Here is a 26,809-nt window from a genome sequence, read left to right on the forward strand (position 1 = left end):
GCAGTTACATTATAACCTCCCTTTCCTGAGGGTACCTAGAGCAATCTATATCAGATAGGGTTTAAGATACTTGTTTGAGATTAGAACTTTGTGGTCAGCAAACCTAATATCATTACACTTTATGTCTAATTTATATCACTAAGTGTATTGGAATGTATAATGAAAATTCAGATGAGACATCATTATATCTATACTATATCTCCATCATCTAGAAGAAAACAGTTTCACCTTTTGTGACAACTGCTAATTGTCAAAATGGTTGGCTTGTTGGGCATTGCTAAGAAGTTCATCAATTTCTTAAAAATTATTCCGAGAACATATATTTCCAAATTGCTTTTGAATCCAAAAGAATTTTTGATAAACAAGATTAGAAACTAATTTTGGGGGCTGGAGGAAAATAAAGACTGGTAAAATACATCTGAAAATATCTTATTGACACTGGGTGTAATTGAGAGGATGATTAATCAGTTCATGTTTCCAAGCAAGTAAAGCCAACTTTGACAATTTCCTTGGAAATTCCCTCCCTTATCCTCTTTTGATTTCTAAGAACATAAGAAATAGAAGGAGTAAGTGTGTTAATGCTCCAGCTTGATTGGTTGCTAACTAGATTTTCAGATATACTTTATCCAAATAGATATTCTCCATGTCTAGGCCTTTTTATTGACTGGAGGCAAACAAGTTATGGAGCGGGTCCAGATGAGGTTCACCAGGGTGTTTCCTGGATGACAGAGTATTAGCTACAAGGAGAGGTTAGACAAACGTGGATTGTTTACATTTGAGCATTGGAGAATGGGATGGGGGGGGGGGTATGACAGGTTAGTGGTATATAAAATTATGAGTGGCATTGTTAGAGTAGATAATTGCAGTCTTTTACCCAGAATAGAAATGTCAAATGTTAGAGGGCATAGCTTTGAGGTGAGAGGGGAATGTTTACGAGATTTATGCAGCAAGGTCTTTTTACACAGGACGTGGTAGGTGCCTGGGACATGCTGCCCAGGGAAGTGTTAGAAGCAAATATATAGCAATGATTTTTAGAGGCATTTAGACAAACACACAAACAGGCAGGGGTTCCCAGTCTGGGGTCCACAGACCCCTTGCTTAATGGTTTTGGTGCATTTCATAAAAAAGGTTGGGAACCTCTGTAGTAGAGACATGTAGACCACATGCAGGCAGATGTGCTGTTTAAATTGTCATTATTGTCAGCACAGACATAATGGGCCAAAAGGCATGTTCTATGTTCTACCACAGCAGAGTTTCAACTCAATCTACTTCTTTGCATCCATGCACTTCCTGCCGCAGCCTGACACTTGATTATGACCATGGACTGGCATCATTTTTGTTTTACTTTAATATAAGAACACCGAGGCTGAATGAGGCAGTGCTGGCACTGCCCCAGTTCAGCAGATATCTGACAGAATCTGGGATCATTCTGAAATAAAAATAGACACTGCTGCAAATATTCTGCAGTTCAGGCAGCGTGCATGCATGGAAATACAACAGTTAACATTTCAGGTGATGACCTTTTTTCAAACTGGAATCCTTTTGGTTGAGCAACTTACTAAAACAAAATCCCTATGTTTAATGACTAATTCACTGTCTCAGCTAATCCTATATTCAGTTAATAATATAGCAATTGTTGGCCAAATTATTCTATAGTTAAAGAGTCTCATGGTTGCTGGAGGTGTGCCATAATTTGTGGTATTCCCAGGTTGTTTCCCATGCTCCATAGGTCTTCATCATTCTCACCATGAAGCCAAACCAAGTCACTCTACATTAATTTTTTGAATGACTGCCAAATGTTCTGTCAAGTGTGGCTGCCTGCTGAAGGATTTTTAGAACACTCACCTTTTTAAGTTAAAATTGGACTTGTCAGAGCTTTGAATCAGGTGTCAGTTGTATTTCCTTCCATGACAGTGAGGCTATCCGACCCATCGCGTCCGTGGCAGTTCTCACAGCACACTTATCAATGTTATTCTAACATTTATTTCTCTTGTAACTTATTCTGTCTCTCATGTCCATCTCCTTGTTTCTCCTGTCACGCAGTTAGATTTGAGGCAATATGTGGTAGCCAATTGACTTATCAACCAGTGACATACGCAATTACAGAAGCTGTAATCGGGAGTATTAAAGAATCTCCTGGAATTGTTTTGGGTTTTGTCTCACCATTCGCCCTCTTCTCTGTGAGCCCTGATGAAAACAATTGTGGACCTTAAAAGTCAACAGCCTCATTGCTCCCACAGATGCTACTTGACCTGTTGAATTCATCCAGCAGATTGTTTGTAACTTACTAACCAGTTCATCTCCAAGATGTGGGGAGAAATGAGAACATCCAGGAAAAACGTACGAAGTTCAGATAGGCAGCACCAGATGCCTGGATCAGACAAAGGCTGTTAGAGCTTTGAGGCTGCAGAAATACCTGCGTCACTACAGGGCTGCTCCATTATTCGAATGGAAGTGCATAACTTGCTGTGACTGAATTGCTAATCACAGCTGTGCTCTTCAGGATGCCTGTACTGAGGGCACATTAAAGAATTTACTATTTTTGGATGCATTGTATATTCATGAAGATAAGGCTTTATTTTTGAAATTTCTTGTCTGTTTTATGGTAAATGTAGCTTTAAAACTTTAGCCATATTATTTTACATTTGATTTTGTCTAACAGGGGATGCTTGACAGCTGTGGCAGGGTTTGAAAGTTAAATCTAGCGACAGAGGAGAGCAGGGCTTCACTTCCAGATGAGCTAATGCCTTCTCTGCTCGCTTTGATCATCAGAACAGGGAACTGATTGTCGACATGAGGAGACAGAAACCAGAGGTCCATGAGCCAGTAATCGTTGGAGGATCAGAGGTGGAGAGGGTTGGTAACTTTGAGTTGTTGTGTGTCACAATCTCAAAGTCCTGTCCTGTACCCACCATAGAAATGTAATTGTGAAGAAAGCATTACAGCACCTCTAATTCCTCGGGAGTCTGTGGAGATTTGGCATGTCATCAAAAACCTTAGCAAACTTCTATAGATGTGTGGTGGAAAGTATGCTGACTGACTGCATTACAGTCTGGTATGGGGACACCTATGCCCTTGAGCGGAAAATCCTACAAAAGGTAGTGGATTCGGCCCAATACATCACAGTTAAACCCTCCCAACCATGGAGCACATCTACATGAAATGTTGCAGGAGGAAAGCAGCATCCATTTTCAAAGATCCTCACCACCCAGGTCAGGCTCTTTTCTTGCTGCTGCCATCAGGTAGAAGGTACAGGTGCCTCAGGACACGCAACACCAGGTTTTAGAACAGTTACTAATCCTCAATCATTTGGCTCTTGGACAAAAGGGGATAACTACACTCATTTAGGATCATAAGATATAGGGGCAGAATTAGGCCATTTGGCCCATTAATACTGCTCCATTATTTCTTCATGGCTGATCCAATTTTCCTCTCAGCCCCAATCTCCTGGCTTCTCCCATATCCCTTCATGCCCTGACCAATCAAGAATCTATCAATACTGCCTTAAATATACATAAAGATCTGGCTCCACAGCTGCCTGTGGCAAAGAATTCCACAGATTCACTATTCTCTGACAAAAGAAATTCCTCCTCATCTCTGTTCTAAAAGGACACCCCACCATTCTGAGGCTGTGCCCTTAGGTCTTAGACTCTCCCACCATAGGAAACATCCTCTCCACAATCTACACCTTTTAGGATTCTATATTTTTTAATGAGATCACCCCTCATTCTTCTGAATTCCAGTGAATACAGACCCAAAGCCATCAAATGCTCTTCATTTGACAAGGCATTCAATCCTGGGATCATTTCCGTGATCCTTCTTTGAACCCTCTCCAATTTCAGCACATCCTTTCTAAGATAAGGGATCCTAAACTGCTCATACCTGCTCATAAACTGCTCCAAGAGAGCCCTCACTAGTGCTTTCTAAAGTCTCAACAGTACATCCTTGCTATTAGATTCTGGTCTGCCTTGAATGAATGCTAACATTACATTTTCCCTCCTCTCGACCATCTCAACTTGCAAATTAAGCTTCAGGGAAACCTGCACAAGGACTCCCAAGTCCCTTTGCATCTCCCTTTTTTGTATTTTCTCTCCAAATAGAAAATAGTCAACCCTTTCAGTTTTTCTACCACAGTGCATGACCAAATACTTCCCAACATTGTATTTCATCTGCGATTTCTTTGCCCATTCTCTAACTTTGTCAAGTCCCTCTGTAGCTTCTCTACTTCCTGAAAACTACCTGCCCCTCTACCTATCTTCATATCATCTGCAAACTTTGCTACAAAGCCATCACTTCCATCATGCAAATCATTGACATGTAATGTAAAAAGAATCAGTGCCAAAACAGACCCCTGTGGAACACCACCAGGCACCGGGAGCTATCCAGGAAAGGCTCCTTTTATTCCCACTTTTTGTCTCTCCTGCCAGTCAGCCACTGCTTTCTTAATGCTAGACTCTTTCCTGTAATACCATGGACTCATAGCTTGTTAAGCAGCCTCATGTGTGGCACCTTGTCGAAGACCTTTTGAAAATCCAAATAGATGACATCAACTGATTCTCCTCTGACTCTCCTGCTTGTTATTTTTTCAAAGAATTCCGACAGATTTGTCAGGCAAGATTTTCCCTAATGGAAACCATGTTGACTACAGCCTATTTTATCATGTACCTCCCATTACCCTGAGACCTCATATTTAATAATCGACTCTGACAGCTTCCCAACCACTGATGACAGACGAACTGGCCTATAGTTCCCTTTCTTCTGCCACTCTTCTTTCTATAATAGTGACGTGACATTTTCAATTTTGTAGCCTTCTTGAACCATTCCAGAATCTAGTGATTCCTGAACGACCATCACTAATGCTTCTACAGTCTCTTCAGCCACTCTTTCAGAATCCTGGGGTGTACACCATCTGATCCAGGTGACTTATCTATCTTCAGACTGTTCAATTTCCCAAGAATCTTCTCTCTAGTTATTCTAACTTCACACACTTCATTACCCCTGACGCCTGGAATTTCCACCATACTGCTATTGTGTTCCATAGTGAAGACTGACACAAAGCACTTATTCAGTTTGTCAGCTATTTCATTGTACCCCTTTACTACCTCTCCAGCATTGTTTTCCAGCAGTCCAATATCCACGCTCACTTCTCTTTTATGCATTATGTATCTGAAGAACCTTTTGGTATCCTCTTTAATATTATTAGCTAGCTTTCTTTTGTATTCCATCTTTACCTTCTTAATGACTTCTTTAGTTGCCTTCTGTTGGCATTTAAAAGCTTCCCAATCCTCTAACTTCCCACTAATTTTTGCTCTACTATATGCCCTCTCTTTGGCTTTTCTGTTGGCTTTGACATCCCTTGTGAGCCATGGTTGTGTCATCTTGCCTTTAGAATACTTCTTCCTCTTTGGGCTCTATATCCCAACAATTAACAAAGTTAACAAATTTCATGACATATGCCAGTGATAATAAACCTGATTGTGATTCTGTATATATCCTGTACCTTCCGAATTGCTTCCAGAAATTCCAGCCATTGCTGCTCTGCTATCCTCTCTGCCAGTGTTCTTTTCCAATCAATTCTGCCAACTCCTTTTTCATGCCTCTGTAATTTCCTTTACTCCACTGTAATACTGATACATCTGACTTTGGCTTCTCCTTCTCAAATTTCATATTATGATCACTTTCCCCTAAGAGTTCTTTTAGCTTAAGCTCTCTGATCAATTCTGGTTCATTACACAACACCCAATCCAGAATAACTAATCCCCTAGTGGGCTCAACCACAAGCTACTCTAAAAAGCCATCTCATTGGCATTCTAGATCTACCCTCTCTTGGAATCCCGCACCAACCTGATTTTCCCAACCTACCTGTAGATTGAAATCCCCCATGATTATTGTAACATTGCCTTTTTGGCGTGCATTTTCTATCTCTTGTTGTAACTTGTAGACCACATCCTTGCTACTTTTTGGGGGTTTATATATTACTCCCATCATGGTCTTTTTACCCCTGCAGTGCCAAAGCTCTATCCACAACAATTCAATGCCTTCTGAACCTATGTCACCTCTTCCTAATGATTTAATTTAATTTTTTACTAACAGAGCCACACCACCCCCTCTGCCTTCCTGCCTATCCTTTTAATACAATGTGTATCCTTGGACATTAAGCTCCCAGATATAATCTTTCAGCCATGATTCAGTGATGCCTGTAACTTCATACTTGCCAATCTGTAACTGTGCTACAAGTTCATCGACCTTATTCCGTATCCTGCGCACGTCAAAATATAACACCTTTAATTCAGTGCCTTTCGAATTGCTTCCAGAAATTCCAGCCATTGCTGCTCTGCCATCATCCCTGCCAGTGTTCTTCTCCAATCAATTCTGGCCACCTCCTCTTTCATTCTGTAATTCCCTTTACTCCACTGTAATGCTGATACATCTGACTTTAGCTTCAACTTCTCAAATTTCAGGGTGAATTCGATTGTATTATAATCACTTTCCCCCAGGGTTCTTTTACCTTCAGCTCTGTAATCAATACTGGTTCATTGCACAACACGCAATCCAGAATAGCCGATCTGCTAGTGGGCGCAATCACGAGCTGCACTAAAAGGCCATCTTGTAGCATATCTAGAAATGCCCCATCCTGGAATCCCGCACCAAACTGATTTTCCCAATCTACCTGCATATTGAAATCCCCCATGAGTATTGTAACATTGCCTTTTGGCATGCCTTTTCTATCTCCCATTTTAAATTGTAGACCACATCCTTACTACTGTTTGGGGGCTGTGTACAACTTCCATCAGTGTCTTTTTACCCTTGCAGTTCCTTAACTCTATTCACAAAGATTCAATACCTCCTGACTCTATGTCACCTCTTTCTAATGATTTGATTTAATTTTTTACCAACAGAGCAACACTGCTCCCTTTGCTTTCCTTTTGATACAATGTGTATCCTTGGACATTAAGCTCCCAGCTATAATCTTCTTTCAGCCATGATTTAGTAATGCCTACAACATCATACCTGCTAATCTGCAGCTGTGCTGGAAGTTCATCTACCTTGAGGGCTCATTTATTTAAGGACTCTTTCATCTTGTTATTTCATGCTTGTAATTTATTGCTATTTATTTACATCTTCATTTGCACAGCTTGCAGTCCATTGATCCTGTTTACTGTTATTGCCCTATAGATTTGGTAATTATGCCCGCAGAAAAGGAATCTCAGAGTTGTACTCTGATAATACATTTTATTTTGCACTTTGAACCTTGAACTTTAACAGTGAAGTAAGGGGGATGTATAGATAATGAATGCTTGTCATTTTCACTGATGAATCTGGTTATTAGCTCAACAATAACAAATGGAGCTGAATGTGGAAATGAATTATAAAGTAGAGGTGAGTCAAGTTGCTTTGTTCTTGCCGAGCATTCTCCCACAGAGAGCTAGTATTAACCTGTCAGGACAGTACTCCCAGCTGTGGCCATGACTCCAGTGGTTCAAGTAGCCATGTTTAGATATCCTCTTGGGATAAGAGTTTATTTTATTACAGTAATCAAATGATCTTGAGGAAAGTTTTGAAAGTTGAATATCTAACAACAACAGATGTTAGAAGAAAAGGAATATTGTGAATATTAACTCACTTAAACAATTCAGAAGGGAATACGATTAATGTTATTACACCAGGCACAAACAAAAGAGAATGGGGAATAATTTTCCTAAATAATTATGGATGAACCTTCAAAGAGGATCAACAGCCTAGCTATTTCTAATAATGTCTGCAGAGCTTTATGGATTGTAAAGTTGGAAGTACTTCTGTGAGGAATGAAAATCACAGCATGGGCCATAAGTAACTTGCTATTGCTCTATTAACTAAGCTCTCTCTTTTGCTGTCTGCAAATAGAGCTTGGTAATTAATAATTAGACTAGATCACAGAACAGCTCCTGAAGTTGGGATCGAACCCAGATCCACAGCGTTCTGAGGCACTGACTGCTGCGTTCCTGTCCTGCCTGCAGTAGGGCAATCATTTTCAAAAGCTGTCGAAAAAAATCCTATATGGATATTGTCCTACATTGTCCTTCAATCCAGAGGAGATCATCGTGCATTTTAACGTGTCAATGTTTAGATGTTTAGTAGATGCCATTTTGGTTGAAGTTCTGGAAAAATGAATCTTAGTTTCCACTTTTTTGTAACAACTATAAGTGCTAAAGACAGAATTGGGACCTTCCACCCAATTTTTACATGCTGACCATGATGCCAATCTCATCAGGCCCCTCTCTCTTCTTGTTTTCTGTCCAGGTACCTGTTGCGTTGCTTTTTTCCCCTGAGTTCTCCGACCCGAGAATCGCCAACGAACTCACCTCCACCAATGAAAGAGAGAGAGAGAGAGAGAGAGAGAGAGAGATAGAGAGAGAGAGAGAGAGATAGAGAGATAGAGATAGATAGAGAGAGAGAGAGATAGATAGAGAGAGAGAGATAGAGAGAGAGAGATAGAGAGAGAGGGGGAGAGAGAGAGAGATAGAGAGAGATAGAGAGAGAGAGATTAGAGAGAGAGAGAGATAGTGAGAGAGAGAGATAGAGAGAGAGAGAGAGATAGATAGAGAGAGATAGAGAGAGATAGATAGAGAGAGAGAGAGATAGAGAGAGAGAGATAGATAGATAGAGAGAGATAGAGAGAGAGAGAGAGATAGAGAGAGAGAGAGATAGATAGAGAGAGAGAGACAGAGAGAGAGATAGAGAGAGAGACAGAGAGAGAGAGATAGAGAGAGAGAGAGAGAGAGAGAGAGAGAGAGAGAGAGAGAGAGAGAGAGAGAGAGAGAATATAATTTACTGAATACAGAGCCTCGGACAGCTAATCCGCTGTTCCTAATGTTCTTCTTTTTCCCGCAACACATCATTCTGTGGCCCCGGGTGCAAAACCTCAGAACCCCGAAAGCACACTCGTTTTCTAGGCTGCATCACCTCTTACCTTAAACCTGTGCCTTTCGTTTTAGACCCCCACTTCCACCAAGGAGATAAAGATGATGACCATTAACATCCTCAATAATTTTATAAACCTCTATAAAGTCACCCTTCAGCCTCTTAGTTCCAGGGATAATAAATCCAGGCTTCCTAATCTTCCCTTATAAACAAAGTCCTCCATTTCATGTAATGCCCTGGTGAATCTTGTCTGCATTCTTGCTGATGATACCATACCCTTTTTGTAGTGTGTGACATGACATTCCAATTCTTATACTCAGTGCCTCAGCCAATGAAGGCAAGTGTGCTGAATGCTTAATAAGCTGGACTGAGCCAAGCCTGTATTGTTCACAATCGCTGGAGCCCTGAGTAAAGTCTGCACAACTCTTGGGGTGCAAATGGCAGAATGAGCTTTTGACCCTGCAATGTCGCCATCATTAAGATTCCAATCTTCCATCTTGTAGTTTCATCTGTTTTTTCCCCTTTTTGTAGCTCTTTGCCAGCAAAAGACCTTATCTGTTTCTTTATCACCTCTGCTGACTGGGCATAGATCAGAAAGCCATACAGCACAGAAGCACAGACATCCCACCTCTCCCGGAAGATCCGGGAGTCTCCCGCATATCGATAGTGGTTCCCTGACGCCCGGAAATTATATACAATATCCCAGAAATTGATTTTTTTGAGAGGGAGAGCAAGCATCCTGATTGGTCTCTCTTCGTGCTAAGTGTATCCCCAACCAGTGAGCTGTGAGGAAACAATATGATTTGGCAATATGAAACGATATGAGTCATTTGCACCTTTCCCCATTCCCTCTCACACCTACTGTTGAACTTGAACGCACGCCAGGTCATTACCCACGTGTCATCCATGTCAGCGCAGGAAAAAGATCAACTCCTCGAGCTTGTAAATGATGGCGGGCTGAAAAGTATGTTTGACATAACATCTCTGCCGGCATTCTGGATCAAAGTCAAGGCAAAATATCCTGAGATAGCCATGAAAGCACTGAAAACGTTCCTTCCATTTCCAACATCATATCGCTGCGAAGCGGAGTTTTCTGCAATGAATGCAACGAAAACTAAATTACGGAATAGACTGGACATAAGGAACCCCCTTCGAGTATTGCTGTCTCCCATCACCCCTCGATGGGACCGTCTTGTTGCAGGAAAACAAGCCCAGGGCTTGCAGTGATTCAGCAATATTGGTGTGTTGCAATGATTTTATATGTTCATAGGGGAAAATATGTGCTGTGTGATTAATATCCAAACATTACTTAAAATGTTATGATGCTATTGACTTATCACCTATATTCCGGTTGTGATTAACACCCCCACCCCCGGTCAGTCGGTCCGCAAGAATATTGTCAATATTAAACCGGTCTGCAGTGCAAAAAATGTTGTGGACCCCTGCTAAGTAGACCTATCAGTTTTCTCTGTGGGCGGGCTTTACAGTCAACCTCAAAAATAATGACAGTGTTGTTCGCTGCACTGTTTGCAACAGTGACTTTTCCATTGCCCATGGTGGGTTAAAATGTAAAAGACATGTTGAGGTGAGTTTAACAGGTGTCATTACAGCATAGCTAATGTTATTTAAACTAGCTGGCTGGCTGCTAAGGAGCTACGCTATTGATGTCCTACGTGATGAGGCCAAACTCCCTGTAGACTTGCTTAAAGTTGTAATAGAATAAACATAATATAATATAATATAAGCACATATTTTAATGTCACATTTGCTGCATATACCCAACTTGGTTTACAGATTAGACAAATCACTAAACAAAGTATTACATACACCCTTGGAGATCGGCGGGTGGTGGGGTGATATGGTGTTGCGGGGGGGGGGGGGCGCTACCTCCCTGCAATGGTGGTGATACCTCCCTGAAATGAGCTTTTGCAGGGTGGGATGTCTGGAAGCATGCCCTTCAGCCCATCAAGTCCTGATGGCCATCAAACATTTACACTAATCCCACTTTCTTTTCTCCACATTCCCATCAAGCCTCCTCAGATTCTACCACTCACCAACAATGAAAGACAATTGAATCTGGAGAGTTAACTTATTGACCTGCAGGGCTTTGGATGTGAGAGGAAACCAGAACAGCAGGCGAAGGCCACATGAAAAAAGTGTAAACTCCATATTTTCAACACAAGAGGCCAGCATTGATCCTGAATCTCTGGTGCAGTGAGACTGTATCTCTTCCACCTGCCTCACTATACTGTCTATCGATTACCTAAAGTCATCACCTTTTGCTTTGTGTCTATTTTGTTTTATTAAACTTCATTGATGCTCTTTGGGTCATCTCATTAGACTAAAACCATGATGCGATTTTGCAATTGGTCATTGTCTTTAAATCTACTAACACCCAATTCTTAATAGAGAATAAAAGAGAAAGTCATGCACATGAATCTTGCTGCATATTTAGGAAACTAGGCATGATAGAACTGCTAGTAACAAGTTTGAATGACCTCCACAGAAGCTGCCTGACCAGCTGAGTTCTTTCAGCAGTTGAATTTCCAGCTGTTGGAGACTCTTGTGTTTCATGTGTCTCCCATAAGACTCTTGTATCTCCATTTACTTTCATGTTAGATGCATAACATTAACAATAAATAAGTGATTTTTAAAGGGACTTATTTTACAATATGGTAAACTAGATAATTGCTGATGAGAAGGGGCAATTTGATTCATCTATCCAGATTTAATCTGTCAACTTTGTCTACAGTATCCATTTGGTTCTTAGACCATTCTAGAGTTTAGCTTCCAAAATTCCACCCAGCTGTCCTTCTGAAGTACTGATTTCTTAGGTGAAGAAAAAATTATTGATTTGTATTTACCTTATATCAGATTAAATCTGTAAAGCCTTTCCATGCCTCTTACCCACATTATGAGAATTCATCAGCATCCTTCAGTTATAACTTTATTCTTACTAACACCATTCACAGGGTTTTCCAGATTTCTTGTTAGGAGAATGAATCTATCTTTCAACTTCAGATTTAAAAACTGTCTCAAATTTATTAAACTAGAAGACAATATGAAAATACTGGGCATGAAATTCTGATGAAAGGTCATAGGAAAGTGTAACTCTGTTTTTCCATCTGTGGAAGCTGCTTGTCCTTTTGGGTATTTTTAGCATGCTCTGTTTTTATTGCAAGGAACTAGATTTGCACAAATACTAATAATCAACTAAATACCATACATTAGAAAATAAGATGGCTAAATTGGGTTGAGTCTGAACATTTTTGAAACATAAGAATATAAGAAATTGAACAAGACTAGGCCATTTGGCCTCTTACATGATTTGCTCCATTTAATATAATCCTCTGCCATAGTGAAATTTAAGATGTCAAATTTGACCTATTTTATATTTGTGGCACATTATTTATTGGTTAATATTCATCTTCTGATTCATCTACCATTCTAATAGCACATTTTTATTGACAATGCTTGTCAATGTGAATAACAAATTAAATTATTAAAATCTATCAAATTGATGATGCACAGTTAAGTTTGGCAATTGTGCATAATAATGTTCAAGGACAAAAGACAAGATAATAAAAAACTGCTGTTACGAAAATATTGTACTTCATTTTCAGAGGCATGGTTTCTCAAATATCCAATTTATCCAGGAAATCCCATGACAGCTTTATGAATTAGTGCTGAAAAATCATAGCTTTAATTTCTGTTGTGCCCAAGCTATTTTAACTTCATTATTATGCACCCTGCCGTGTAATCTCTGTTTCATTATGTCTTCATATTTACAATCATTATTCCTCTACTAGTAAAGTTACATTTTATTTGTAGGTCACTTGAGAAATATGGCTATAAATGTTGAAACATGATATTTTGGATTAAACTAATCAGACAAGTAGCAAACTATGATAAAGTCTGATCACAGCCCTAAGATGTATTTAAGTATTTTGTAATTATTTATTAAGAATAATTCTCTCTCTAGACCTTAGTCACTATCATTATACAGCTAATGAAAAAAGATAAATTAAATGAAACAATAATAGTGTACTTTGAACCTTGACAACAAGAGTATTTCTTGTCAAGGTTCAAAGAAGCAGAATACTCATGAATTCATAAGCCTGAAAATAATATTATTTATTGACAGCAGGTAGTAAATGACAAATGCAGTTCAAACAAAACTTTGTAAATGGGGTCTAGAGGTAGAAAAATTGAGATAGTAAATAGAAAAGATTAACTTGTAGATTGAGTCGGTGGTAAGAAAAGCAAATGTTAGGATTCATTTTGAATAGATTAAAATATAAAAACAAAGATATAAGGCTGAGGCTTTATGAGAAATTAGTCAGACTACATTTGGAATATTGTAAGCAGTTTTCAACTGCATGTCTAAGAAAGGTTGTTCTGCCACTGAAGAGGTTCATGAGAATGATCCCAGGAATGAAAGGGTTAACATATGATGGGAGTTTAATGACTCTGGGCCTGTGATTGCTGGAGTTGAGAAGAATGAGGAGGGAATCTCATTGAAACCTATGGCGTACTGAAAGACCTAGATAGAATAGACATGGAGAGGATGTTTCCTATAGTGGGCCAGTCTGCAACTGGAGAGCACAGCCTCAGAGTACAAGGACGTCCGTTTAGAAGAAAGATGAGGAGAAAATTCTTTCGCCAGAGGGTGGCGAATCTATGGAAGTCATTGCCACTGAATGGCTGTACAGGTGGAGACATAGGGTATATTTAAAACAGAGGTTCATAGATTCTCATTTGGTAAGGGCATCAAAGGTTATGAGAAGGCAAGAGAATAGGGTTGAGAGGGATAATAAATCAGCCATGATGGAATGGCGGAGCTAACATGATGGGCCAAATGGCCTTTTTCTACTCCTATGTCTTAATGCCTTATGACCTTATTATTTATAAGCTACACTAATTTAAATGTTTCTCCATATTTTTCTCACATGTTATATAAGCAAGCATAACCATATTTTCACAATAATGCAAAGCACCTTGTAAGTTTGAGGAACTTAGATCTACAGCAAAGAAAGAAATTGCAAATATTGGGACCTCATGCACAATATCTCTATACAATAATATAATTTGATACTTTGATATATTAGTAATAGATTCAAAGTAATTAAAATATTGACAGGACGTGAATAAATGTGCTTATAATAACTGTGATACTCAAAATGAACTATTCAGTGATACTTTAAGTCTGCTGTTATGATTATATCGGTATACTTTAAGCAGGGCTTGAAAGCAGAGAGACAGATATTAAAGGAAGGATTTATGACCATGGCAACTGAAGGGATGGCTGATGGCACTGAGGATAAAGATGTTTGGATGAAATGTTTGGAAAGAATATGCACAGAATCATGTGATTAGATGGAGGCTATGCCAGCACCTAACAGATCAATCCCATCAGTCCTATTTCTTTGCTCCTTCCTGTTGCTCAACTCCCTTGAGAAGATTTTGATTAATTAGGCTTCTATCATTCTTAATCTCCAAAAGGACCATAACCTTCTCGTGGTTGGGAGGCTTGCATGGAGAGCTATGCTGGCTGGAGACAGGGCTTTATGCTTTGGCTCTGGGCTTTACCCATGCCAAACAGTCCAAAGGATAGAGGCCAGATTAAGATTGGTTCACCAGTCCTTCAGGTTTGGGGGTTCAGCTTAGGGCTAACAACCCTGACTGGTCAAACAAAACTGTTACGGAAACAGCAATGAAGAATCTTTCTACATCTGAGTGCAACTGTATTCCTGAGTTTCCATTTGGGATTTGCATCCCAAAGGAAAGCTTGAAAATCATTGTATAGATGGAGATGAAGGACTGTCACTGCTGCTTTAAATATCAGCAGCGTAATGGGCAGTAATTAAATAAGTATCATTCTTAAAGAATAGGAATTCTGGATGACAGACACTTCTTGTGTAAAAATGTTTATTTTCCCTCTCACATCCCCTACAATGCATTCTTCAGCATTTGGAATCTATGTCTCCTCATTCTTGAACCATGTGTGAATGTGAAGTGCATCCTTCAACGTAGCCTGCCTTAATTGATTGCAATCTTGTACACCTTTGACAGTGGTGTGACAGCTTGTGTTCCTGTCTCACAGCTCCAGCACCTTGGGTTCTATCCTGACCTCAGTGACGTCAGTGAGGAGTTTGCATGTTCTCCCTGGGATTATTCGGGTTTTCTTGGGTTCTCCAGCTTCCTTTCACACCCCAAAGGATGGTAGCCGAAACGATAACTGTAAATTACCCCTTGGTTGTGAGGAGAATGAGAGGGGTGTTGATGATCACTTATGTGAGAATGCACTAGATGAGGAAAAAAATGGGAAATACGATTGATGGGCTACTCTGAGACCTGACATTGATCAGATTGGCCAAGTGACATCCTTTTAGGAAACTTGACAACTATGAGATCTCTTCTCAATCTTCTTCTCGGAAAAATAAACTAATTTCTTTAATCTATTCTTTCAACTGAAACAAATAGAGTGAATTGAAGGAATGCAAAATTTCGAGAGAGTAAGATTGGGGAACGTTGCGGATATGAAGGGACTTCAGGGTGATTTAAAATGAAACAGAACTACAAGGGGAAATGAAAATTGACCATCTTTTGTTCAGAGAATGTTCTTTTTAACGAATGTGGCACTAGAAAATTAAATCCAACTTTCTGCTCCTTGCTTTGCCTAAACACTATATTAGTTGTTAATGTTCAAGGCAGAGATAATGAAGTGATGAATCATTTTTATTGCACTGTATTAAGCATTATTTAAGTGAGGTTTTATCTCATTATATTTCAATTTTAATCTCTATGTTTTTGGCTAGACTATTAAAATGATAGTAACACACTTACACAAAATCAAAAGGATAATGACTGCTTATTACATGTTGAAGTACAATATATGGATTCAACAGTTATAAGCAAAGAAATACTTCCCTTTGCACCTAAGGGAATAATGTACCAGGTTTATGATCATGCCTCCAAGTATCTCAAAACCTTTTCCAGGATTATGATCATACGTACATCTGGTGTGATCAGTAACAAAAATCCTTTAATTGTACACTTCTCTATATATATTACCATATTAAGGAGCTATAAGAAAAACTTGATGTAATGACACAAAATATAAACATTTATGATAACTGATACAAAATGACAAAAATATAGAAGGAAATTTCAAGTTTTTAAGTTTTATTATACCTTGATATAAAAATTCTTGAGTAAAATCATTAGAAATAATTGTAATATTTTGCATTTGAGGCTGATAAACACTTCAGCCCATGGATAACTAGAGTGTTAATTACTTAAGAAGCTAAAATTGAAGAACCAAGGAATTCTGTAGCAAAGTTACAATCCATGATCCAAAGTCATAGGCTTTGCTACAGCATTTCCAGAACTCTACTGAGCAATTAAATCATGTTAACAAGACTTGCATTGTGGTAAATTGGAACAATGTATTATTTCTGCTTCAAATATGGATTGTCAGAATGCTTCTGCAGAGAAGTCCACATTCCAGCGGATACAAGAAGACAGATGCATCTCATATTATTACAGTACTGTGCAAAAGTCTTAGGCACCCTAGCTATATATACAGTATCTATACTGTATATACACACCAAGGATTTTGTACTTCATCAGTTGATTGATTACACATGGTTTCTTAAGAAAAATAAATTATGTCTTAACAGTATCTATACTGTATATACACACCAAGGATTTTGTACTTCATCAGTTGATTGATTACACATGGTTTCTTAAGAAAAATAAATTATGTCTTATTACTGAATAGGAAGAATGAAATATCAAAATACATTTTAAATGAAAAATTTGTCAAATTAAGAATGCTCTGGGATCTCAGAGTACAAGGTACAGACTATTGAAAGATGAAAAACGAAGGAGATATTCCCAGTGAATCCTTGATTTTATTCTTAGAGCCAAAGAATACAAAAGCAAAGTTAATTTTAAATGTACAAGATTTTAATTTTGAACACTTGATTGTGGCAGGAATTTAACAGTAGTTTGAGAAATAAATTCACCAGAATGTTATTAGACTTGAGGCACTGAAATGAGAATTCTTTTCCACTCATGTGGAGATATTTGGATGATGGGCAGATGCAAGTTTTCAAAGTTATAGTGACGTATATAGTAATATATCATTGCCACTAATGAGTAACAAAATGCTTAGATGGCAGTTATTTAAAATATTCAAAGATATACACTACTGTGCAATTGTCTTAGGCACTCTAGCTATATACTGTATCTGTTCCTATGACTTTAGCACAATATTATAGTTGTTGTATTAGTACTACAGTTCCATGAGCTTATGTCATACCTTTTGTACAGAAGGGGCCATCGTATGCAGTCTGCATACAATCACATGAGTAGCCATTATATTTCTCCACACACTTTCCACCATTTCGACAGTACATGCCGTAACTGGTACAATGACCTGAGCATCCAGGTTTCACCCCAGGAGTAATTTTTGCTCGCTCTTCTAGGTCGAGGGTAACACCATTCATCCTCAAAGATCTGATGCATCCGAGGTAACCACGCTGACCACCTGCTGCACCTGAAACAAATTAAAAGGCAAAATAGAACCATAACTGATCTGTGGGCTTTGCTCTTTTGGAAAATGGTGCAAATGTTAGAAGAATTTTCAGTGCAAATTACGTTGAACACAAACAAGGTTTCTTTAATCTTTTGAGCTGGTTTTAGAAAGAAAGAATCTGTCAAGTAGGATCAATCCACAAAACAGGATCCAGCCACATCCACGTCCTGACTGAACAAACTGCCAAATTACCTGCTGGAGGATTCAGTCTTCAAACCAACAACATTCTCCAGATCTGCTCACAAATTAATACAGTTATATCCCAGTCCTCACCATGATTCCTCTGCAGTGCCCTCACCCTAATAAAGTACATGCTGCTGTCTCTCACCATCATTTCCCTCCCGAAAGCGTTTTAGCATCGTCACCTTAGCAATGGCACACTGATGTGCTTTCCACACACCTTGCCCGGCCAGAATGAGAACAGTGGCTTAGCAATGAAAACGTTTGTAAGAACATCTGCGCCAGGTGCATCGAGCTGCAGCTTCTTAGGGACCGCGTTAGAGAACTGCAGATGCAGCTCGATGACCTTCGTCTGGTCAGGGAAAGTGAGGAGGTGATAGAGAGGAGCTATAGGCAAGTAGTCACACCGGGGCCTCGGGAGACAGATAAGTGGGTAACAGTCAGGAGAGGGAAGGGCAAGAGTCAGACACTAGAGAGTACCCCTGTGGCTGTCCCCCTTAACAATAAACCATAGAAACCATAGAAACTACAGCACAGAAACAGGCCCTTTGGTCCTTCTTGGCTGCGCTGAACCATTTTCTGCCTAGTCCCACTGACCTGCACACAGACCATATCCCTCCATACACCTCCCATCCATGTATCTGTCCAATTTATTCTTAAATGTTAAAAAAGAACCCACATTTACCACCTCGTCTGGCAGCTCATTCCATACTCCCACCACTCTCTGTGTGAAGAAGCCCCCCCTAATGTTCCCTTTAAACTTTTCCCCCCTCACCCTTAACCCATGTCCTCTGGTTTTTTTCTCCCCTTGCCTCAGTGGAAAAAGCCTGCTTGCATTCACTCTATCTATACCCATCATAATTTTATATACCTCTATCAAATCTCCCCTCATTCTTCTACGCTCCAGGGAATAAAGTCCTAACCTTTCTCTGTAACTGAGTTTCTCAAGTCCCGGCAACATCCTTGTAAACCTTCTCTGCACTCTTTCAACCTTATTTATATCCTTCCTGTAATTTGGTGACCAAAACTGAACACAATACTCCGAATTCGGCCTCACCAATGCCTTATACAACTTCATCATAACATTCCAGCTCTTATACTCAATACTTCGATTAATAAAGGCCAATGTACCAAAAGCTCTCTTTACGACCCTATCTACCTGTGACGACACTTTTAGGGAATTTTGTATCTGTATTCCTAGATCCCTCTGTTCCACTGCACTCCTCAGTGCCTTACCATTAACCCTGTATGTTCTACGTTCGTTTGTCCTTCCAACGTGCAACCTCACACTTGTCAGTATTAAACTCCATCTGCCATTTTTCAGCCCTGTTTGAGTATTGCTGGGGGGGGGGGCAGCCTACCTTGGGGAAGCAACAGTGGCTGCGCCTCTGGCATAGAGTCCGGCTCTGTGGCTCAGAAGGGTAGGGAAAGGAAAAGGACGGCAGTAGTGATAGGGAACTCTATAGTTAGGGGGTCAGACAGGCGATTCTGTGGACACAGGAAAGAAACGTGGATGGTAGTTTGCCTCCCAGGTGCCAGGGTCCAGGATGTTTCTAATTGTGTCCACGATATCCTGAAGTGGGAAGGTGAACAGCCAAAGGTTGTGGTACATATTGGTACCAATGACGTAGGTAGTGAAAGGGAGGAGGTCCTGAAAACAGACTACAGGGAGTTAGGAAGGAAGTTGAGAAGCAGGACCTCAAAGGTAGTAATCTCAGGAATACTGCTTGTGCCATGCGACAGTGAGTTTAGGAATATAGTGAGGTGGAGGATAAATGCGTGGCTGAAGGATTGGAGGAAGGGGTAGGGATTCAGATTTCTGGATTATTGGGACCTCTTTTGGGGCAGGCATGACCTGTACAAAAAGGAAGGGCTGCACTTGAATCCAAGGGGTCCAATATCCTGGCAGGGAGGTTTGCCCAGGGTTTCAGAGAGAGTTTAAACTAGAATTGCTGGGGGGTGTGAACTGAACTGAAGAGATGCAGGAAGGGGTGGTTGGCTCACAAATAGAGAAAGCTTGTAGGCAGTGTGATAGGGAGGATAGGCAGGTGATAGAGAAAGGAGATGCTCAGACTGATGGTTTGAGAGGTGTCTATTTTAATGCAAGAAGCATCATTAGCAAAGCAGATGAGCTTAGAGCATGGATCAGTATTTAGAGCTATGATGTTGTGGCCATTATAGAGACTTGGATGGCTCAGGGGCAGGAATGGCTACTTCAAGTGCCAGGCTTTAGATGTTTCAGAAAGTACAGGGAGGGAGGCAAAAGAGGTGGGGTCATGTCACTGCTGATCAGAGATAGTGATACGGCTGCAGAAAAGGAGGAAGTCATGGAGGGATTGTCTACTGAGTCTCTGTGGGTGGAAGTTAGGATCAGGAAGGGGTCAATAACTCTACTGGGTGTTTTTTATAGACCACCAAGTAGTAACAGGGACATCGAGGAGCAGATAAGGTGTAGAAAGGCTACTGGAAGTCCAGTCAAGAAGAAAAGAAAAGCTTATGAAAGGTTCAAAAAAATCAATGCCTCTCACTTGGTCCCTAATTGGAGTATTGTGCTCATTTCTGGTCACCTCACTACAGGAAGGATGTGGAAACTACAGAAAGGGTGCAGAGGAGATTTACAAGGAAGTTGCCTGGATTGGGGTGCATGCCCTATGAGAATTGGTTGAATGAACTTGGTCTTTTCTCTTTGGAGTGACGGAGGATGAGAGGTGAGCTGATAGAGGTGTATAAGATGATGAGAGGCATTGATTATGTGGATAGTCAGAGGCTTTTTCCCAGGGCTGAAATGGCTAACACGAGAGGGCACAGTTTTAAGATGCTTGGAAGTAGGTACAGAGGAGATGTCAGGGTAAGTTTTTTACACAGAGAGTGGTGAGTCCGTGCAATGGGCTGACGGTGACGATGGTGGAGGCAGATACAATAGGGTCTTTTAAGAGACTCCTGGATAGGTACATGGAGCTTAGAAAAATAGAGGGCTATGGGTAACCCTAGGTAATTTCTAAAGTAAGTACATGTTCGGCACAGCATTGTGGGCTGAAGGGGCTGTATTGTGCTGTTGGTGTTTTATGTTTCTATTCTAATGATAGGATCAAAACACTCATTGTGTTTCAAGCGACAGGAGAATGTATTTCACAATTATTTCTGTTCAGGTTGAGGAGTGGTGATGGGTGCAAGAGATCACGCTACTCATTTTCTGCTCATCCAGTTCTCCATTCTAATGTTGGAACCAAAACCACTTCTTAGGAAATTCTTAATTTGATTAAAACGTAGACCCAATCACATTAATTTGGTGATTACTCCATACTTTCTTGGGGCTCTGTGATTTCAAGGGTTGCGTTGGAAATTGGAAGTGGAAAGTGGAAGGTACAGGGGGTCCATTTCTGTGTTGAGAGTGGGGTGGGGGAGGTCACAAAACATAAAAGATATTTCAGGACCTGAGTTACTGGGAAATGTTGAAATAGTTAGGGTTTTATTCACTGGAGTGTAGGAGAATGACAGGAGATTTGATTGAGATATATTCAAGCAGGCTATTTCCACTGAGGTTGGATAAGACTACAGCTAGAGTTCATGGGTTAAGCGTGAAAGGTGAAATATTTAAGGGGTCCATGATATGTAACTTCTTCACTCAGCGGGTGGGGAGAGTGTGGAATGAACTAGCAGTGGAAGTGGTGGGTGTGGGTTTGATTGTAACATTTAAGAGAAGCTTGCTTAAGTAGAAAGTACCTGGATGGGAGGGTATGGAGGGCTATAGTCTGGCTGCAGGTCGATGGGACTAGAGAGAATAATAGTTTGGCACAGACTAGATGGGCTGAAGGGCTTGTTTCTGTGCTATAAGTGCTCTAGGACTCTACGTATATGTGATTTATCTGATAGGGGAGTCAATCCAACTCTGTACTGGGAAGGTGAGGTTGTCCAGGGAATACCCATTGAAAGGAGGTGCTAGTGCATCATGGTCCTAGCTGCAGCTTTGCTCCAAGAGGAGTGTTGCGTTGGGAATCACGTCACACCTGGGGAATGTCTGGCTGAATTTCATGAAAGACACAACATAATTTGAAAATAGCTGTGATATGTTTCCAGCTGAGGAGGGGTGGGGAATTATCTTCAATTGCATACTGCTGAAAATAACAGCATTCTTTGATTGAATTGTTGTCTGGGGAAATGCTGAATATGTTTCACTGCCTTGGCTTGAGCAGCAACAATTGTATGTTTGCAAATTTTCTCTTCAAACTCCTTTTTCTAGATATTTGTTCAATAGAAGGGATCAAACAGATTATACAGTATAATTCTTTCATTCACATACATGATTTTATGAATCTATTGAAGCCTTTGTTTTTCCTGTTCCTTCAATTATCTTTTCATCTGGATTTCTATCACTATTGGCATTTATTCTGTGTAATCCTATTTAACTACAGTATGTTCTATATGAAAGTAGTTGCTTAAGTTACTGTATTTTCCTGCATAAGACTTGTTTGCATTGAATAGCTCCATTAGTTGGTAACCATTGCTTGAAAAAGTATAGAGTAGTGTCTTTCTTGCATGTTGATAACACTTAATTTACAAAAGTGGGTTTATGAGGTATGCAGGGAGGGGTAGCACCTCTGGTGATGGGGCTTGTTGTGTCCATTCTGGGGCAGCTCATTCACCTTTGGTCCCCACTGGACACTCAGATCTCAGCTGTGGCTTCAAGTAGCTGTTTGCAATTGACAGCAGCCAAAGCCTTCTATGCTGCTTCGACAGGCCAGGTCTAAACCAGGTGAGGGTAACTGGTGGCCTAATACCCTGGTGAGACAGGGACTTACTTGTCCTGGCATGCAAAGTGAGTTCGAGTGACTGGTTGGATGAGATCTACAGTGAGACTCAATGGCCATAGAAGTAGTACTGCAATGTTCTGTGGAGAACGAAGGTTCTGACAAGGCACATAAGATGCCATGGTCAACAACTGTAACCAAGGAAAAACCCAATTTGTGATGCTTGTTTGTACCATTGGACTTGGACTTCTGAGGTCAAAAGAATGGAACTTTAAAAACTCTCCTGAACAGATTTCCTGTCCTCATTGGACACAATGGGCAACCAGACAGTTAGAAAAGTAGGATCCATGCATAAAATTAATTATCAGAAAATTATAGTCATGATCCCAGTGATGCATTTCATTGTGTTCTCCATGAAATGCATGAATAAAGGGATCTTGATTTAAAGTTCAATATTATCAGGGGAAAGCTAATTCAACATGAGCTTTGCAATATCTTGCATCATGTCATCAGTCTGATGAAAAGCTCTGATAATAACTTTGGGAGAAGTAGCAGTGATGTTAATAATTGAATTAATTAAGAAAATGGTCTTTGGGTAAATTGGTTACAGTGACTTGAAGGATGAGATGAGGAGTATAACACTTCTCTGAAAACTGGTTGGAGAAGATATTGTTACTCCCAGGAATGATTAAAAGTAATAAAAATTCAGCTTTAATTATTCTAGTCAGAACTGGCATTCTGTATTTTTTCATGGTTGGAAAATGGTGAGCAGTATGCATACCAATTTTTTTGATGAAAAGTCTCGAATCAAAATGTTAACTGTCCATTTCCTCCACAGATGCTGACCTCCTCCAGCACTTTATGTGTTGCTCCAGTTTCTAGCACCAGCAGTCTCCTCTGGCCTCAATTTTTCATATGCTTTCTTTATTGAGAAGACGGTATCAGAAAATTACTCCTAAGGGATTGGGAATGCCCTCTTGAATTATGATGCTGGTTGTTAAATAAGACCATAAGCCATAAGACAAGGAGCAGAATTAGGATGTTTGGCCCATCAAGTTTGCTCTGCCATTTCATCATGGCTGATAGTTTTTCTCTCAGCCCAATTTCCTGCTTTCACCCCATATCCCTTCATACCCTGACCAGTCAAGAAATATACATCCCTTCATGCCTTAAATATACATAAAGGCTTGGCCACCACAGCTGCCTGTGGCAAAGAATTCCACAGATTCACCACTCTCCAGCTAAAGAAATTCCCCCTACTCCCTGTTCTAAAAGGACACCCGTTTATTTTGAGGCTGTGTCCTCTGGTCTTAGTTACTCCCACCAGAGGAAATATCCTCTCCACATCCACTCTAACAAGGCCTTTCACCATTCAATAGGTTTCAGTTAGGTCACCCCAGATCCTTCTAAATTCCAGTGAATACACGCCCAGAGTCATGAAACACTCTTTATGTGACAAGCCATTTAATCCTGGAATCATTTTCATGAACTTCCTTTGAACCCCCTCCAGTTTCAGCACATTCTTTCTAAGATAAGTGGCCCAAAACTTCACACAATACTCCAAGTGAGGCTTCACCTGTGCTTTATAAAGTCTCAACATTATATCCTTGCTTTTATATTCTAGTCCTCTTGAAGTGAATGCCTACACTGCATTTGCCTTCCTCATCACAGACTCAACCTTTAGGGAATCCTACAGAAGGACTCCCCGAGGGGAGTGGAGCTTAGGAGACAATGGCGCCTATTGGCAACTCCTCTGCTTGCATCTTCAGAAACAGCTTTACTTCTATCTTTATATCTCTATTTTTCCTTTCAGGGTTCTTTTGAAGACGCTGACCTGGAGTTACACACTGACTTTGGTTCTTTGCAGGAATGGGACCTGCTCCTGGGGTCTCGCGACTGGCCGTTATTCGATATGCCAAGGATGCGGCCTAGAAGATTAGCTCGCCTTCCGAATTTTGGATTTCGTGGCTCTGGAGGCAGGTGGACTTGAGGTCAGTGCCTCTGCAGGAAATTGGTGTGTCATGGGAGACAGAAGATCTCCGGCTGTGTGCCCAGAGACCCGAGTCCTTTGGGAACAGAGCTCAGAAAAGCGACGTAACGACTTTTAACATCGTAAATCAGCAAGTTGTTTGTTATGTCTCCCCTCTCACTATGAAACGGAGACATCGCTTTCCCCCTTATTAGGCATGTGGAATTACTGGGTGAATGAGTAGTCTTTGGGGTTCTGCAAGTCTGTGTTTTTATTGATGCTTTGCTGCTCGCTTGAGTGCCCAGTGGGGGGTGCTGATGCTTTTTTGCTGGTGGAGGAGGGAGGTCGTTGCTTTGCTGCTGCTTTGGCGTGGGAGGGGATCTGGGTGGGGCTTTGGGGTTCTAACATTTAACTGTCATTCATTCTTTGGGGTACTCCTCTGTTTTCCTGGATAGTTGTGAAGAAAACGGATTTCTGGATATATATTATATATATTTCTCTGATATTAAATGTGCCTTTGAAACCTTTGAAACATCAGATTTTTGTATTTTCATTCTATTTAGAAAACAGTCAATTCTTTTATTTCTTCTACCAAAGTGCATGACCATACACTTCCCGACACTTTATTCCATCTGTCATTTGGAGGAACTCAGTAGGCCAGGCAGCACCTATGGAAAAAAGTACAGTCGATGTTTCTGGCTGAAACGTTGACTGTACTTTTTTCCAAAGATGCTGCCTGGCCTGCTGAGTTCTTCCAGCATTTTGTGTGTGTTGCTTGGATTTCCAGCATTTGCAGGTCTTCTCTTTCCATCTACCACTTCTTTGCCCATTCTCCTAATCTGTCTAAGTCCTTTGTCTGTCTAAATATGCCTCTCGATTTCCTTAAAACTACCTGCCTCTCCACCAATCTTCATATCATCTGCAAACTTTGCAACAAAGCCATCAATTCTATTATCCAGATCATTGATATATAGCGTAAAAATAATTGGTCCCAAGTCAGACCCCTGTGGAACACCACTAGTCACCGGCAGCCAACCAGAGAAGGCTCCCTTTAATCTTACTGTTGCCGCCTGTCAATCAGCCATTGCTTTGTCCATGCTAGAATCTTTCCTGTAATATCATGGACTCGTGGCTTGTTAAGCAGTGTCATGTGTAGCACCTTGTCAAAGGCCTTCTGAAAATCCAAGTACCCCACATCAACCATTTCTCCTTTGTCTATCCTGCTTGTCATTTCTTCAAAGAATTCAAACAGATTTGTCAGGCAAGATTTTCCCTTGAGGAAAGCATGTTGACTACATCCTATTTCATAATGTGCCTCCAAGGACCCCAAAACCACATCTTTAACAATGGACTCCACCATCTTCCCACCAACTGAGGTCACACTAGCTGGCCTATAATTTCCTTTCTTTTGCCTCTCTCCCTTCTTGAAGAGTGGAGTGACATTTGCAATTTTCCAATCTTTTGGAACCATTCCAGGATCAAGTGATTCTTGAAAGTTCAGCCACCACATTCAAAACCCTGGTGTGTACACCATCTGGTCCAAGTGATTTATCCACCTTCAGACCTTTCAGTTTTCCCAAGAACCATCTCCCTCTTCATGGTAACTTCACAACTTCATGACTCCTGACATCTGGAACTTCCACCATTCTGCTAGTGTCTTCCACAGTGAATACTGATACAAAATACTTACTCAGATTGTCCACCATTTCCTTGTCCCCCATAACTACCTCTCCAACATTGTTTTCAGCGGTCCGATATCCATTCTTGCCTCTCTTTTACACTTTATGTATCTTAAGAAACTTTTGGTATCCTCTTTAATATTATTGGTTAGCTTACTTTTGTATTCCACCTTTACCTTCTTAATGACTTTTTTAGTCACCTTCTGTTGGTATTTAAAAGCTTCTCAACCCCTTAACTTCCCATTAGCTCTTGCTTTATTATATGCCCTCTCTTTGGCTTTTATGTTGTCTTTGACTTCCCTTGTTAGACATGGTGGTGTCGTCTTGCCTTTAGAATACTTCTTCCTCTCTTGGATGTACTTATCCTGTCCCTTCCTAATTCCTTCCAAAATTCCAACCGTAACAGCCATTATCCCTCCCAGTGTTCTTTTCCAATCAATTCATGCCAACTCCTTTCTCATGCCTCTAATTTCTTTTATTCCACTGTAATACTGATACATATGACTTTATCTCCTCCTTTCAAAATTTTTAGGTGAATTTGATCATATTATGATCACTTTCCCCCAAGGGTTCTTTTATCTTCAGCACTTTAATCATTTCTGGTTCATTGCACAACACCCAATCTAGAATAGCTGACCCTGACTGCTCAACCATGAGCTTCTCTAAAAAGCCATCTTGTAGGCATTGTAGAAGTTCCCCCACCTTGGAATTCTGCAACAAATGGATTTTC

At 40.4% G+C, this 26,809-nt stretch overlaps 1 protein-coding gene across 2 annotated transcripts in view; it reads right to left on the reverse strand.

Annotated features, from left to right (window-relative positions):
• The window catches only part of cntnap2a (contactin associated protein 2a), a 1,898,214-nt gene that overhangs the window by 172,781 nt on the left and 1,698,624 nt on the right, over positions 1 to 26,809 (reverse strand). For both annotated transcript variants that reach the window (XM_063044005.1, XM_063044006.1), the window contains exon 18: positions 17,228 to 17,464. In XM_063044005.1, coding sequence (XP_062900075.1) covers positions 17,228 to 17,464 — 237 coding nt within the window. The remainder of the gene's footprint in view (positions 1 to 17,227; positions 17,465 to 26,809) is intronic.

The sequence above is a fragment of the Mobula hypostoma genome, chromosome 3, assembly GCF_963921235.1.
Source record: "Mobula hypostoma chromosome 3, sMobHyp1.1, whole genome shotgun sequence".
NCBI lineage: Eukaryota > Metazoa > Chordata > Chondrichthyes > Myliobatiformes > Myliobatidae > Mobula > Mobula hypostoma.